The sequence below is a fragment of the Terrapene carolina genome, unplaced genomic scaffold (genome assembly GCF_002925995.2).
Source record: "Terrapene carolina triunguis isolate 2854851 unplaced genomic scaffold, T_m_triunguis-2.0 Scaffold464, whole genome shotgun sequence".
Lineage (NCBI taxonomy): Eukaryota > Metazoa > Chordata > Testudines > Emydidae > Terrapene > Terrapene triunguis.
The window spans coordinates 15,341-31,169 of record NW_020664815.1 but is presented as its reverse complement, the minus strand read 5'-3'; the positions used below and the strand labels follow the sequence as shown (position 1 = coordinate 31,169).

Here is a 15,829-nt window from a genome sequence, read left to right as displayed (position 1 = left end):
GCTGGGGGCAACTGTGTTGGTAATTAGGGGGCAACAAGTGGGATTAGGAAACTGGGGTCCGGGCAGTCTCCATGGGGGACAGGTGCTCCTCCCTTCCCCGCCCTGGCAGAGAACGGGAATCTCATCCCATCCCCACCCAGGGGCAGCCATGTTTTGGGGCATGACTCGGGGCAACAATTTCTCACCTAGACAAGGACAAATCGCTGCAGATAAAATGGGTGGGAAAATCCCCCTCATTAGAGAAGATTTTAAATTGCTATTTGAGAATTATGGAGAGACCAGGGGGGGAAGTCGGGGGAGAGGAGAGAACTGATCAGTTGAGGGGAAAGGGGGGGAATCTCCCCGGATTTTATAGCCACGTGTGAGATGCTGAGAGAGGAAAGGGGAAGAACTGGAGAGAATTTGTATCAGGGGGTGAGAGGCAAGTGGCACAAACAGAGACAGGATCCAGTTAACTCCCCTCCCCCCTTCCCCCGCCCGCCACTTCTCCCCCGGGGATTTCCTGGCTGCACAGAGACAGTTCAAACCCCTCCCCCCCTGCCCGGCACCCCCACCCCACTCTCACTCACCGGGGGGCTCCGGCCCGGGGCAGCCCAGGGGGCGGGTCCCAGCTGGAGAAAGCCCCCCCCCCGGCCTGGCACAGAGGGGTTAATGCCGGGATCCCCCCAGCACAGACCCCGGAGAGCAGCAGCTGCTCAGCCCGGGCTCCGGGTCACAGGGCGGTACAAACCCTGCTCCCGTTTCGCTACCTTGGGTGTACTGAGCATGCGCACCCGAACTGAGCATGCCCAGTAACCTTCGCTGTAGCCACTGCCCTCTCTCTGCCCTTACTTCTACTTACGATTTGCTGCCTCCTCTTTGGGGGGGTTAAAAGGATTAAGGGGGCAAATCGCAGCTGGGGGGCTGTCAGGGTCTGAGCAGGGGGCAGAACTGTACTGGCCTGGGGGGTTCAAGCTACTGTAGCTAGCGGCAGAAGAGGGGCTGAAGGGGAAAAATCGGGGGTGGGGGGTGAGAGCTGGAGTTAAGCCGGGGGGGGGAGACACTGCCAGACCCCGTGCGGGTACAAAACCCCCGTTTAGAGAGGGGGAGGGGGGGGACAGTGACCCCGTGGGATGAGCCACCCACTGTGCTCGCTAATCTAGGGGTGTGGGGGGGGCAGAGGCTGTTTTCGTTCTGCTCACAGGACGCTGCATGTCAGCCCCGGAGCAGGGGGCGGGTTCCTGGGACTGGGGTCTTAAAGGCACAGGCCTCCAATTCCTAGCCTGTCAAAGCTTAATCACCGCAGCTCCTCTCTATCCTATCCAAGTGTTGCAGGGCCAGGGCCAGGGCTACCCGGGGGGGGGGGGCAAGTGGGGCAATTTTCCACAGGGGCCCCCACGAGTATATCGGAGGCTGCCCCCGCCTCCGTCTTCCCCCAAGCCCCTGTGTCTCAGCACGCCGCGTCCCGGAGCGGCCCTGGCGCGCTGCAGCGCCGTGGCTCCAACGCTGTCCAACGCCACTCCTGGACGCTGAATCCTCTGGGCAGCCCTGTGCAGGGCTACGTTACTGCTCCAGCCAGGAGCCTGAATGCGGTGAAATATTGTACAGACACTCCCTCCCTCCAACTCTGCCTCTCACATTTTGAATATGTAAAAGTGTCTTCTATCAGTTTCTATGTCTATATGAAATCACTCACTGCAGCTCATTTCTCTTATATAAGTTGCTGAGTGGCTAACTCCCTCCCAGAGCCCACATATCCGCACCCACTCCTGTACCCCAATCCCCTGCCCCAGGTCAGAGCCTGCACCCCTCACTCAAACTCCCATAGCCTGCAACCCTCCTGCATCCCAGAGCCTGCACCCCAAAAAGAGCTGGATTAACCTTTTGTGGGCCTGGTGCTAACCATATATGTGAGCCCCCATGGGGGAAATGGGGACATGGGGCTGGGGGGCAGAGTCCTCAGAGCGACGGGCTGGCTGGGGGCAATGGGAGATGAGATGGGTCATGGCACGGCAGGGACAGCCCCGTTCCACCCAGCCCAGTACAAGGGCACTGTTTACAAACCGAAGCTGCCAGACGCACACTGGCCAGCCCGGCCTTGCGCTCCCATCGTGCTTCTTCCCCTTCGGGGCAGTCCCATGCTGCATCATGCTACCCCCCGCCCAGCACCCCTCTGACTCCCTACGCCCAGTGCCACACCACCCAGAGACCCCCACAAACCCCCATGCCTAGTGCCCTCCTACAGACCACCCCCCCCACAGATCCTCTCACTGCCCAGTGCCCCCTAGCTGGAGACCCCCCACAGTCCTCCCACAACTGCACAGTGCCCTGCACCTCCCCGCCCAGAGCCCCCCCACAGATTCCCTCACTGCCCAGTGCCCCCACCACCCCACTGCCACAACTGCACAGTGCCCCACACAGACCCCCCACACTTCCCAGCACCCCGACACACACAGATCTCCCCCACTGCACAGCCCCCCAACACACACAGATCTCCCCAACCCCCACTGCACAGCACCCCCCCAGACCCACTAGAGACCTACTCTCCCACACCCTAATCCCCGGCCACAATAGCCGGCCCTGATGGGAGGTGACTGTGTCTGCCAGGCTGAGCCGGCAGCGCAGCCAGAGCTGGTCCTGGGGCAGGATAACTCCAGCCCCTTGGGGGTGCAATCAGCCAGGCTGGAGCAGGAGCAGAGCCTACCCGGGCCAGGCTCCCTCAGGACCCACATGCCTGGCAGGACCCAGCTGAGCCACCCCCCCGACCCCCCGCCATCCCCTGTGACTGGCTGAGACTGGCCCTGCCTCTGCACCAGTCCCAGGTGGCTCTTTCCCTGGGGAGGCAGGTGGGGCCCCACAGGTCCCAGGCAGTGGAGACAGCTCAGAGCTGGAGCAGTGCTGGGGAGTGGGGCAGATCCCTGGGACGTGACTCCCGAGATCCCACCCACACCCGTTGGCCCCGTGGCCAGCAGCCCTGCCGAGCCCACATGGTGGCCCCCAGCTGCTGGGTGATGAGCCCCCTAAAGCAGCGGCATAGCCAGGTTCTCACATCAGGGATTTCTTGTATTATGTATAGTAAGTGTTTAATATAAAAATCAGGTAGTAAGGTTTACAATGTTATAACAAGAGATTATGCTATTACCATTATCCAGTCAACTTGCACACTACTATTTTGAATTAGTGATAATTCAGAGAGCGAGAGAAAGAAAAAAGCTGAATTTAGAGAATAATTATTAACCAGATTCTTAGTTATTCACCAGCCACTTTGCTCCAGTCCATAGCACAAAGCACCATAAACCCAGTAGAATCTGGCCAAGAGAATATTCACCTCAAATTGGCATCTGCTACACTCCCCCCCCCCATTCCCAGTCACCACTATTCAGCAGGGCCTCCCGGGGGGGGGGGCAAATGGGGCAATTTGCACCAGGCCCCAGGGGCCCCACAGGCCCCAAGTATGTTGGAGGCTCCCCCCGCCTCCGTCTTCCCCCATCCCATCCCCCGGCGTCCTGGATGCGGCACGCTGAGGCTCTGGGAGAGGGGGTAAGAGGCATGTAAGGGAGGGGCCGGGCACCCCCCCGACCCCATCCCAACCATCACCATCACCCAGCAACAGCCCATTATGTAATCGCAAATGTATACATACCATAAAGCATTTAATGTTTATAAATAATGTATTTCGTGTTTTTTCAAATTATTACAAATTAATTTTTTAATGTATTTCACTGGTTATTTTTTACATTTCCAAATACATGTTACTGTAGTATTGCAACTTTTATTTATGGAAGGGGCCCCTGAAATTGTTTTGCCCCAGGCCCCCTGAACCCTCTGGGCGGCCCTGCTATTCAGGATATAGCTAAGTGAAAAGGTGGCATGTCTGAAGCATTTAGCAGGCCATTGAAAACTAGTATAGAGTTATGTAGCTAGCCCTGAGAACATTCCTTAATTCTGAGCACTAGGTCTGCAGCTAGTCAGCAGTGAGACGCAGGAGACATAACTCGAACCTTAAAGCACCTTTACTCCTCTTTCCTTCACAAACTGCACTAAGCACAGTTTAGATACTGTATCTCAGGGGTAGGGTAGGCAACCTATGGCACGCCTGCTGATGGCGGCACGCAAGCTGATTTTCAGAGGCACTAACGCTGCCTTGGTCCTGGCGACCGGTCTGGGGGGGGGGCCTCTGCATTTTAATTTAATTTTAAATGAAGCTTCTTAAACATTTTAAAAACCTTATTTACTTTACATACAACAATAGTTTAGTTATATATTATAGACTTATAGAAAGAGACCTTCTAAAAACGTTAAAATGTATGGCTGGCGTGCGAAACCTTAAATCAAAGTGAATAAATGAAGACTCAGCACACCACTTCTGAAAGGTTGCCGACCCCTGCTGTATCTGATCCACAGTACGTGTCACACTTCTGGGTCTCATGGAAATGAGTACACTTTGTGTATAAAAGAGTGCACTAAAGTATTTCGCTCTTTAAAAAAAAAGTCTTTAACATTCTATCCTAAATTTTTGCACAAAACCAGTGATGTCCATGAGAGGTCTGCACATAGATCAGGGGTCGGCAACGTTCGGCACGTGGCTCGCCAGGGTAAGCACCCTGGCGGTCCGGGCCAGTTTTATTTACCTGCTGATGCGGCAGGTTCGGCCGATCGCGGCCCCCACTGCCCGCGGTTCGCCGCCCCAGGCCAATGGGGGCGGCGAGAAGCGGCGCGGGTGAGCGATGTAACCCAGATGTCAAGTTGCGTGGCAGAAACTGCACCCAGTTGCAAAATGGGAGGGTTGCTATTCGTGGCATCACACCGGCCTCCGTAGGCCAACCTCCAAGGGCAGAGGAGGCCAAGCCACAAGCCTTCAAAAGGTGACTGGCCTAGATCCTCTAGCTTTCCCCTGCTGATGACAAGGCTTTTTCTCAGCTCATTTCACCACCCTCTGTCATGCAGGGGTTGGGGTTATCACAGGGACAGGCCAGTGGCAGCAGTAGGAGTGCCTTGCTGGACAGCTAGGGGAGCTGGGAAAAAGGAAGTCTTCATGTTTCTGCCTGGTTTTGAACCAGGGGCCTTTTGCGTGTTAGGCAAATGTGATAACCACTACACTACAGAAACCCTATTGCAGTGCTTTGCCTCTCCCTTCATAAGAACATAAGAATGGCCATACTGGGTCAGACCTAAGGTCCATCCAGCCCAGTATCCTGTCTGCCAACAATGGCCAATGCCCGGTGCCCCAGAGGGAGTGAACCTAACAGGTAATGATCAAGTGATCTCTCTCCTGCCATCCATCTCCACCCTCTGACAAACAGAGGTTAGGGATACCATTCCTTACCCATCCTGACTAATAGCTATTAATGGACTTAACCTCCATTAATTTATCTGCAAAAAGAAAGAGGAGTACTTCTAGCACCTTAGAGACTAACAAATTTATTTGAGCATAAGCTTTTGTGGGCTAAAACCCACTTAATCGGATGCATGCACTGGAAAATACTGTAGGAAGAAATATATATAGACACAGAGAACATGAAAAAATGGGTGTTGCCATACACACTATAATGAGAGTGATCAGTTAAGGTGAGCTATTATCAGCAGGAAAAAAAAACCCTTTTGTAGTGATAATCAGGATGGTCCATTTCCAACAGTTGACAAGAAGGTGTCAATAACAGTAGGGGGCGGAAAATCAACATGGGAAAATAGTGTTACTTTGTGTAATGACCCATCCACTCCCAGTCTTTATTCAAGCCTCATTTAATGGTGTCCAGTTTGCAAATTAATTCCAATTTAGCAGTCTCTCGTTGGAGTCTGTTTTTGAAGGTTTTTTGTTCTAATATTGTGACTTTTAGGTCTGTAATTGAGTGACCAGGGAGCTCGAAGTGTTCTCCGACTGGTTTTTGAATGTTATAATTCAAACGTCTGATTTGTGTCCTTTTATTCTTTTATGTAGAGACTGTCTGGTTTGGCCAATGTACATGGCAGAGGGACATTGATGGCACATGATGGCATATATCACATTGGTAGATGTGCAGGTGACAGAGCCTCTGATAGTGTGGCTCATGTGATTAGGTCCTATGATGGTATCCCCTGAATAGATATGTGAACAGAGTTGGCAACGGGCTTTGTTGCAAGGATAGGTTCCTGGATTAGTGTTTCTGTTGTGTGGTTGCTGGTGAATATTTGCTTCAGGTTGGGGGGCTGTCTGTAAGCAAGGACTGGCCTGTCTCCCAAGTTCTGTGAGAGTGAGGGATCATCCTTCAGGATAGGTTGTAGATCCTTGATGATGCGTTGGAGAGGTTGCAGTTGGAGGCTGAAGGTTACTTTCTTTGTTGGGCCTGTCCTGTAGTAGGTGACATCTGGGTACTCTTCTGGCTCTGACAATCTGTTTCTTCTCTTCAGCAGGTAGGTATTGTAGTTGTAAGAATGCTTGATAGAGGTCTTGTAGGTGTTTGTCTCTGTCTGAGGGGTTGGCGCAAATGCGGTTGTATCTTAGAGCTTGGCTGTAGACAATGGATCATGTGGTGTTGTCTGGGTGAGAGCTGGAGGCATGTAGGTAAATATAGCGGTCAGTAGGTTTCCGGTATAGGGTGGTGTTTGTGTGACCATCGCTTATTAGCACTGTAGTGTCCAGGAAGTGGATCTCTTGTGTGGACTTGTCCAGGCTGAGGTTGATGGTGGGGTGGAAATTGTTGAAATCATGGTGGAATTCCTCAAGGACTTCTTTTCCATGGGTCCAGCTGATGAAGATGTCATCAGTGTAGCGCAAGTAGAGTAGTGGTGTCAGGGGATGAGAGCTGAGGAAGCATTGTTCTAAGTTAGCCATAAAAATGTTGGCATAATGTGGGGTCATGCGGGTACCCATAGCAGTGACGCTGACTTGAAGATATACATTCTCCCAAAATGTGAAATAGTTGTGGGTGAGGACAGAGTCACAAAGGTCAGCCACCAGGTTTGCCGTGACGTTATCGGGGATACTGTTCCTAATGGCTTGTAGTCCATCTTTGTGTGGAATGTTGGTGTAGAGTGTTTCTACATCCATAAAAAGCAACAGAGGGTCCTGTGGCACCTTTAAGACTAACAGAAGTATTGGGAGCATAAGCTTTCGTGGGTAAGAACCTCACTTCTTCAGATGCAAGTAATGGAAATCTCCAGAGGCAGGTATAAATCAGTATGGAGATAACGAGGTTAGTTCAACCAGGGAGGGTGAGGTGCTCTGCTAGCAGTTGAGGTGTGAACACCAAGGGAGGAGAAACTGCTTCTATAGTTGGATAGCCATTCACAGTCTTTGTTTAATCCTGATCTGATGGTGTCAAATTTGCAAATGAACTGGAGCTCAGCAGTTTCTCTTTGGAGTCTGGTCCTGAAGTTTTTTTGCTGTAAGATGGCTACCTTTACATCTGCTATTGTGTGGCCAGGGAGGTTGAAGTGTTCTCCTACAGGTTTTTGTATATTGCCATTCCTGATATCTGACTTGTGTCCATTTATCCTCTTGCGTAGTAACTGTCCAGTTTGGCCAATGTACATAGCAGAGGGGCATTGCTGGCATATGATGGCATATATAACATTGGTGGACATGCAGGTGAATGAGCCGGTGATGTTGTAGCTGATCTGGTTAGGTCCTGTGATGGTGTTGCTGGTGTAGATATGTGGGCAGAGTTGGCATCGAGGTTTGTTGCATGGGTTGGTTCCTGAGTTAGAGTTGTTATGGTGCGGTGCGTGGTTGCTGGTGAGAATATGCTTAAGGTTGGCAGGTTGTCTGTGGGCGAGGACTGGCCTGCCTCCCAAGGTCTCACGGAGACATAGGATCCCCGGGCCCTTTAAATCACCCCCGGAGCTACCAGCTGCAGAGGCGGCTGGGAGCCCTGGGGTTTGGGCAGGGGTGAAAGTAATTTACATTTCTTACCCATATGGTCCAATCGCAAGCAACCCACCTCTCCTACGTACTTCATGGATCCCTCCCATTGCATGACATAGATATAGAAAATAAAGCTGCTACTGCTACTAAAAATACTGTCTGTAATAAAACTTTAATATTGGAATAAGCCTGAAAAAGTGAAAACTCACTGTCAAATTTTTCTCCGTGTCTTCCCTCCTCCTCCAGCCAGGCTGCCAACGCAAGGTTCCCTGCTTTCTCCCTGCCTGGCACTCAGCAGCGGCTGCAGGGGCTTCCCTCTAGCTTGCAGCAGGGAGCAGGGAGACTGGCTGAAGGAGGGAGAAGCCTGCCCCCTGCATAAGAACAGTTTAAACTCAGCTGTTCCCTGCGCGGTTCAGCTCCCGGGGTTAGGAGCCATTTCTGGCATCATCCTTGTTAATTTCACTCCCAGTTGTTGGGAGGAGGGGGGAGGAGAGAAAGGTGTGTGTGACCATGGAAGGGGCAGTTCTTTTCTGCCCCCGGGATGAGGGGATCTCCTATACACAAAAAATACAATCAAAATCAGGAACCATTTCCAAGTTCAAATCTATCCCATTGCCTCCCCAGCAGAGGATCGTGGTTGTGATGTCCAAACTGCTTGCAGATCCTCTTTGAAATGTTACTGTTTAAAAAAAACACAAAAAACATGGAGAACATGGTGGAAAGATGTGTCATGATGATCAGGGTTTATTTTGAGCAAATCAATTTTGCTAAAGCAACTAAAGATTCACAGGGAAAGCAAATAGCCCCCATAGACAAAACCACAAAGGGATTGGAGGGGAAAACTGGATACTCAGGGAAATTATTGTGCCTCCTTTGAAAGAAATAGTAGTTTTCATTCCACCCTCTTTATATATTGATTTAAACACCTGAAATGTCCTTAGGACATCGTGTGCAATCTCAGATCTCTTTTGGTTTTGTCCTGCCTGCAGAGTGCAGAGGCTGAAATTGACAAAACTTTCTCTAATAGCGGATTTGCTATTCATTTCATGTGTGGGACCTTCTTATACACAGTGGAATCCCATGCCGTATGTGAAATTGTGGCTTGGAAAGGGCCGACGTGCAGCATATTCATCTCGAGGCATGGCACGACAACAGGGAGAGCAGCAGGAGCAGCTGTATGGCCCAATGTGGGAGTTGCTATAAGGATGCTTTGCTCCATCCAGTCCTTCCCATGGCCCCTTGCTTGCCCACGCTGGGCTGGCCCACTCACACCTTCCACGTGCCAGGACTGAGCCGGGGGCTGGGGCGGCTTTGCTGTGGGTAGTGGTTCCGGTTGGAGCTGCAGCCCCCACCTGCTACCCCCTATTGCAGGCAGAAGCAGCAGGCATCTCAGCCATTCTCCCTGCTCACTGCAAGCTAGACCCTACAGGAGAGCCCCTGCTGAGTGGGGGGTGGGGAGGAATGCAGAGCCTTACTGTCTGCAGCCTGGCTGGAGGAGGAGGGAGGAGACGAGACACCAATGTGACAGTGAGTTTTCCCCTTCCACCTGCTTTTATTAGCTCTGGATTTAAGCTGTGCAGCCAAATGCTTGTATTTGTTGTGTATATTAGTATTGGTGAGATCCCCTCATCCCGGGGGCAGAAAAGAACTGCCCCTGCCATGGTCACACACACCCTCCCCCCAGCAACTGGGAGTGAAATTAACAAGGATGCCAGAAACGGCTCCTAACCCCGGGGGCTGAACTGAGGGGTTATATCTGGGGAATAGCTGAGATTAAACTGTTCTTATGCAGGGGGCAGGCTTCTCCCTCCCTCAGCCAGTCTCCTTTTCTTACCGGTCCTCCGTACCGGCCCGTACCGGCTTACTTACACCTCTGGAGATGGGAATACCAGCATTTATCGACATGCCCTCCAGCTCTGTGCACTGGGTCAGCTGTAACTGGATGGTGGAGGGAGTAGTTGGAGCAGCTTGGCAGAGCTGTTACTGTGGTATGCAGAGAGGTGCATGTGAACCCTGAGGGACCGAGTCTTCCCCATTTCAATGCACTCAATGGGCTGTTGCTGAGACAGGGCAGATTAGAGGTGGCATTGTGGGAGTGGCATGAACCTTCTCTCTTCATTTCCCCTTCTTAGAATGGAGGGGACAGGAATCCTGACCCACATTCTCATCGTTCTCCTGCATGATGTCTCTGCAGAGGGCTCTTTGACGGGGGTCCAGCAGAGCCCACTCTTCCTTGGTGAAGTACACAGCCACCTCCTCAAAAGTCACCAGCCCCTGAAAGAGCAAGAGCTATTCATGGGGAAAAGGAGCCAATCAAATGGATGCTCTGAGAGAGAGACAGTCAGCAGAGTCCCACCCCCACCCTGCTCAGAGCAACCAGGAGGCAAAACAGGAAGCGAGATAGAGATCCCCTCATCCCTCCCAGCAGACAGAGGGGGAAGGATCTTCTCATTCATCACACACCTACAAGCCAGAGGCTGATATGGGAAATGGGGTCCCCAGCAGGCTCCAGGGTTGGCTCCCCAGTAGGAATCCCAACAGACTTCCCATTGCCAGCAGCTGGAAGGAAGGGGAGGGGTTATCTACTCTAGGCCACACTGGTGGATAACCTCCCACCCCCTTCCTTTGAATCTCATAGCAGCCCCTGGCGAGTACGTTTATGTTCTTGCACTGGGAATCTGATACATTTTCCCAGTGCTGTCCAGTGTTCCCCCACCAGCCCTATTCTACAAATAGGATAATTTCCTCCCCCAAACCCCATGGGTCTGTTCCTGGAATCCAGGACTTGGTTTAAACAATTCCCAGCAAGTTTGTCACATGCCTTGTCCCCCTCCCTTTCTCCATCCTGGGTATTTCCTGCCCCCCTCCCACCTCCAGACTAAACTCCCCCAAAGATCCCAGGCCCTCAGTATTTCCTGCCCCTCTCCTTCCAGCAGGAACTCACTAGCAACCCCACAATAATCCCTACCTGGACTGGCTCCACTACAGCCATTTCCCTTCCCTGTCCCGTTGGAGGCTGGGACAATCTGGAGCCAAAGGTGGGTGTTACTCTGCCACCTGTCAGGGTGAGAAGGGTGACAGGGAAGATTTCAGAAGGACCTTTAGTTTCTGTCACATCATGATCTTCCCCGGCCCTTTCCCTGCACAAGATGTTTCTGACTCTCATGCTGGGAAAATAATCCATCACTTTATCACAGCCCAGACCCAACTCCTCCCACCAACACTAAATCCACTGCACTAGTTTTAAAACCCTGAGAGCAACTCCCCCAATGGTGGGGACCAGGGGGAGGCAGGGACAGGACAAAGTCTGCCCAGTGTAGGTGCAGTAAATGAAATGAAGCTGGGAGGCATTGTCAATAGAGACACATAGTGGACCATTAAGTGGGGCTCACATCCATTTTATGTATTATGTTCCTCACCCTCATGCTTCCGGGTTTCAGCCACCACTGCCAGGGGTCAGGAAGGGATTTTTTCCCCCAATGTATTTTGAGAGGGTTTTTAAATCTCCTTCCTCTGAAGTTTCAGGAATGCCCAGAGAAGAAGACAGGATATTAGGCAGGGTGGATATCTCTCTCTCTCTCTCTCTCTTCATGCTCCCATGCTCAGAGTCTAACTGATCACTATAGGTAGGATGGGGAAGGAATGTCCCCCCTGGGTCAGGTTGTAGGTGACCTGGGGGGTTTTCATCTTCCTCTGCAGCGTGGGGTGCGGGGCACTCACTAGGATTACCCAGAAATATCTCACTTAACCATTTCCCTTCCACTGCAGGGGTCTGGGGCACTGGTGCACCTCGGTCCCTCCTATTCTCTGCCTGGGCATGTAAGAGTCTAGTCTCCTGTGGGCTGCGAGATTTTGGTCTCACTCCAGCTGTTGGGTTTAGTGGGCAGGTGCTGGGTGGTGTTGGCAGCCAATGCTATGCAGGAGGTCAGACCAGATGATCCAGTGGTCCCTTCTGGCCTTAGACTTTATGACTCTATGACTGGATGTGGGCAGGTTTGGGAGCTTGTGACCTTCCCACCCCCCACTTATTTCTCCTTCATTTTCTGTCTTCTCTTTCCCCCTCTCCCCTCCCTCTGCCTGGGAGACTTAGTAACCAACTATCCCTGGGTTCCTTTGCTCTCCTGTGATTGCTGACAGCACTGAATGCCTGTTTGGATCCAAACTTTCTGCCTCATCCCCATCTCTACTAACCACCGCAGGGGTTTCAGTCTCGCTGGCTGTGATACAGGCAATGAAAGGGTTACTGTGCACAGCTGCAAACTGCCTAATTTCACAGCTGAAATAAGTAAGCAAGTATCTCTTATTGGAAGTCAAATCTTTCCTGACCCCCGAACATTTACTATAAAAGTAAGAATACAACATGTATCCGTGCTGAGTCTATATATAACTTGTATATTTCAAGAGGCTGACAGAGAACACTTGACCACAATGAACAGGGGAGTGCAGGAGTGGGGGAGTGAGATTTTCTTTGCTTTAGATCATAATGAAACACTCAACATCTCACAGCCTCCTGAGTGCCTTTCCTGAGCCCCCGGGGGTCGCAAACCACCAGCTGAGAAACACCAGCCTAGATCATTCTTTTATATCATCATGGATTACGAATGGGAAGCGAGTGCTACATTGTATCTGGACAAAGCATGAATGAGCCAAGTGCAATGGCATGTATGCACCAACCCTGGGAACTGCTAATTCCAATAACACCCACATTTTGAACTCTCTGCCTTACTTCACTGTAAAAAGAAGACAAAAGTTCACAAGATCTTACAATACCCTATAGCAACAAGTTGATGAAAAGTAGGTTACATTATTTGCAGCCATGAAGGCCATGCACAGGTGCAAGAAGACCAAATACAGAAAATTAAATAAGTCCAAACAATAGGAGGTTAATGATGTTGTTCAGGGCCAGTACTAAGATCTATGCTTGGTGAACAAAAAAACGTGGGAACAAAGTTACCTATGCCAAATTTGGCCTTAGGGACATCGATATAATTAGTAAACAAAATAATAAAAATAAATTGTGTCATCCACGTTTACTTCTTTTGGGACTTTTTTTCAAAAGGGGGGAGAGGGAAGAATGAAAAACATCTATCAACTTCGCAAGACTGTATCTCATCACAATGTTCCTCAACCCAAGTCAGAAGAAGCAAACTAAATTGAGAGGCTTTGTTCTGATTATGTTTTAATTTGTATTTCCTCTTTTTCCCCTGATGATCCATGATCCTTAATTTGCACTTTTTAAATTTTGAGCATAGTTATATCCTGTTCCTTTCTCAGAAAGGCTGTAAGGGTTTGTCAGTTAAAATATGTTCCAAAGAGACCCACTGCTCCAGTGATTAGTGACTTTCTTAAAGTCTCTAAGTGCTTGTAAGTTAAATTATTTTCTAAAAGGACCCCTCAAAAGAGCAGGATTAGTAATGAAACTTACCCTGTTTCCCACAAGTCACTGCCTTTGTGCCTTTACTCTCCGGTGCAACGCCTTTCAAAAATTCTAGCTTTGCTGAAGATGTTCCCCAGAAGTTAATTATCCCAGGGATGAACAGGAATGTATTGGGAGGGAAATTAAGATTCTATCTTAAATGTATAAAATAATTCCAAGAAATATACATTATTTTAAGGAATAAATTTAAGCATAAAAGAAGCTTAGAGCAAACATTTATTAGAAAAAACCTATTCATACTTGAAGTACAAGTTATGCAAAAAAGAGATTGAATTGCTGTTTTAACAAAGTTATCTGCTAATAGATGTTTTATTAAATTAAAGTGTAAAAATCAGCTCACAAGAGTGAAAAGTGCACTAAAATAATGTTACAAATGTAAATACAGTACCAATTTGAAAAAGGCACAACAAATACAAAAAGTCTATACTTTTTTAAAGCACAAAAAAGCTAAAAAACTCGAACTATACTAACAACTTTCAAATGCATGTTTAAAAAAAGCTCAGCCTTTGTATCTTTTAAAAAAAGTATCAAGCAGACATTCAAAAACAGGAAGAGTTGTCAAAATCTCATCGGTTTAAAAAAAATAAAAGCTTTAAAATCAGACTATGAAAACTTAATTACTAAACACTATTAATATTACTGCAATTAAAAATGCCAAAATAAAATTACTAACATTAATTTAGTCAGTAAAAAATGCAATAAATAAAAAAAGTTAAAGCAAAAAAAATAGAATACAAAAAAAACCTGCAAAAAAATTGAAATGCTTAAGTGACATTGATGAGCTAAAACACTTAAGAGACAAGTCAGTTCAAAATACAGTGGTGCAAGAACAAAGTAACATCGCTTCACATTGTTCCACAGCTTCCAAGTGCTGGAGGCTGCGATCCCCTGTTGCTAACAGAGTCATTGGTCTGAAATCTCCCCGTGACCCATCAGAGACAGACACATACCTTTGTCACTCCCCAGCTCCAGTCGCAGCATCACTAGGGGAAGGAGAGGACGGGAGAGGTGAGAATTCAGGACCTCGCATTCAAGGGAGGTTCCCATTGGTTATTAATGTAACTGCTGTTAACTATGAGATGGTGACAGAGATCAGAGGCCGATAATGCAGCCGCTGCAGACAGAGCCAGCCCCACAGGGCTGCTTCATGGAGAAGGGCAACTCGCTGAGCTGGGCTGTGAGATGGAGCTGAGGATCAGTGACATCACTAGTCCCCAAATCCTCCCCAGGGCCAGGGTCGCTCTAACCAGAGGAGACGCCACCCCCAGACTCCAACTCACCTTTGAATCCCAGCAGCACCTCCTGCAGCATGGCACTTTTCAAAGAGAAATCCCTGAGTCTCTTCTCCAGCTTAACAAACCCCGGCTCCGGCTTCTGAAACATCCCGTCTTCCCTGATGGGGAAAAGAGGGGTGAGAAATAGGCCTGATCCCCAATTTGTGAGGCCAGCAACCCCCAAACTCCAGGAAACCTGGATCTGAGCTTTGTAGCCTGAGATGGTCATTGTCATGGTGAGTCACCTGCCCCCATCTCTCTGGAGAGCACAGGGATGAGAAGTGGAGAGACACTAGAGCAAGGAATGGAGACATTGTTCAGGAGCTTTCTCGGGGACGCTCTGGTTCTGTGGGGTGCTGAGCCACCTCCGACACTGGTTTATTGCAGTAAACCAGCACTGGGATTATGTGGAAAGGGAGGAGACACAGACCAAAGAATGGGCAGGTCCTACATGCTGACAGTGGCCACAGATAGAGCCCAGGTCTTCAGCAGGAAATGAACGTGGGCCCTTTAATGCCACTTTCAGCTGAAGCGGTAACTCTGGGGCAACCAGCTCATTTGGCAGAGAGGGCCATATTTCCCTGTCCGTTACGGCCAGTGGCCCAGGGCATCAGTTTAGGACTCTGTGCCCTGCTCCATTCACAGCAGAACACCCACTGCTCTCCATGGGACACCCACGTACAAAGAACAAGGAAATAAAATTTTACTTCTTATTATTTTGCCAAGTCTTTGTCAGTCACACTCAGTGTCACTCAGGAGGAAAACAGACCCCTCCCGGACACCCCTGTAGGGCCCCTGCTTGTTCTTCCCTGTGTTTCCCTTCCTTTCCCACCCTCCTTTCTCCATTTCTCTCTTCCTTCCTTGTCCTTGTGTCTCTCCTCTGTTCTTCCCTCCCTACAGCAACCTCCTATTCCCACCCCACAAAGGCTTCACTCCTTCCCCGTTCCACCTGCTCAAGTGATCAGCCAGGGAACTTGAATGTTGACATCGAAGTGTCCTCATTTCAGTTGATACTCCGATGACATTAACAGGGACAGGAGAGTTCACACTCTCTGAGCTACGGCTTCAGGATGCTGGCAGCCCCAGCAAGGCAACACTGTCTCCGTTTACACTGGGGAGTGCTGAGGGCCAGCAACTCACTTTAAAAAATGTGAAAGCTGAGATTCTGCACCCTCTGAATACATGACACAGCCACATCAGTCCGGGAGACAGGCCAGGTCTGTCCCATCAGCCCTGGGTCTAGCAGCCCTGCTGTGACCTCATTAGCGATCAGACAGTACAGGGGAGTTGCATCTT

General features: G+C 49.8%; 1 protein-coding gene and 1 non-coding gene across 4 annotated transcripts; both read right to left on the bottom strand.

Moving 5' to 3' along the window:
• Positions 1-5,015: 5,015 nt before the first annotated feature.
• On the bottom strand, positions 5,016-5,088 carry TRNAV-AAC. Its single transcript has one exon. It is a non-coding gene; the product is annotated as a tRNA-Val (tRNA).
• A 4,559-nt stretch (positions 5,089-9,647) lies between these two features.
• On the bottom strand, positions 9,648-14,843 carry LOC112122532. 3 transcript variants are annotated; one of them, XM_029913131.1, is made up of 5 exons: positions 14,540-14,843; positions 14,210-14,242; positions 13,248-13,319; positions 10,791-10,879; positions 9,648-10,111 (listed from the first exon to the last, which is right to left on the bottom strand). In XM_029913131.1, the coding sequence occupies exons 1-5, from the start codon at positions 14,766-14,768 to the stop codon at positions 9,938-9,940; spliced, it is 597 nt and encodes a 198-aa protein (XP_029768991.1). In that variant the 5' UTR covers positions 14,769-14,843; the 3' UTR covers positions 9,648-9,937. The 3 variants fall into 3 exon arrangements, with proteins under 3 accessions (XP_029768991.1, XP_029768992.1, XP_029768993.1); XM_029913132.1 differs by having other exon boundaries at positions 9,648-10,096; XM_029913133.1 differs by lacking the exon at positions 14,210-14,242.
• Between the last annotated feature and the right edge of the window lie 986 nt (positions 14,844-15,829).

Bases quoted from the DNA above. Each gene is read 5' to 3' on its own strand.
- LOC112122532 (XM_029913131.1), bottom strand. From the start codon at position 14,768: ATGACAATGACCATCTCAGGCTACAAAGCTCAGATCCAGGTTTCCTGG. The intron at 14,243-14,539 runs GTGAGTTGGAGT...TCCTTCCCCTAG, and splicing joins GGTGCTGCTGGGATTCAAAG to TGATGCTGCGACTGGAGCTG. The intron at 10,880-13,247 runs GTAAGTTTCATT...TCACCCTGACAG, and splicing joins AGTGACTTGTGGGAAACAGG to GTGGCAGAGTAACACCCACC.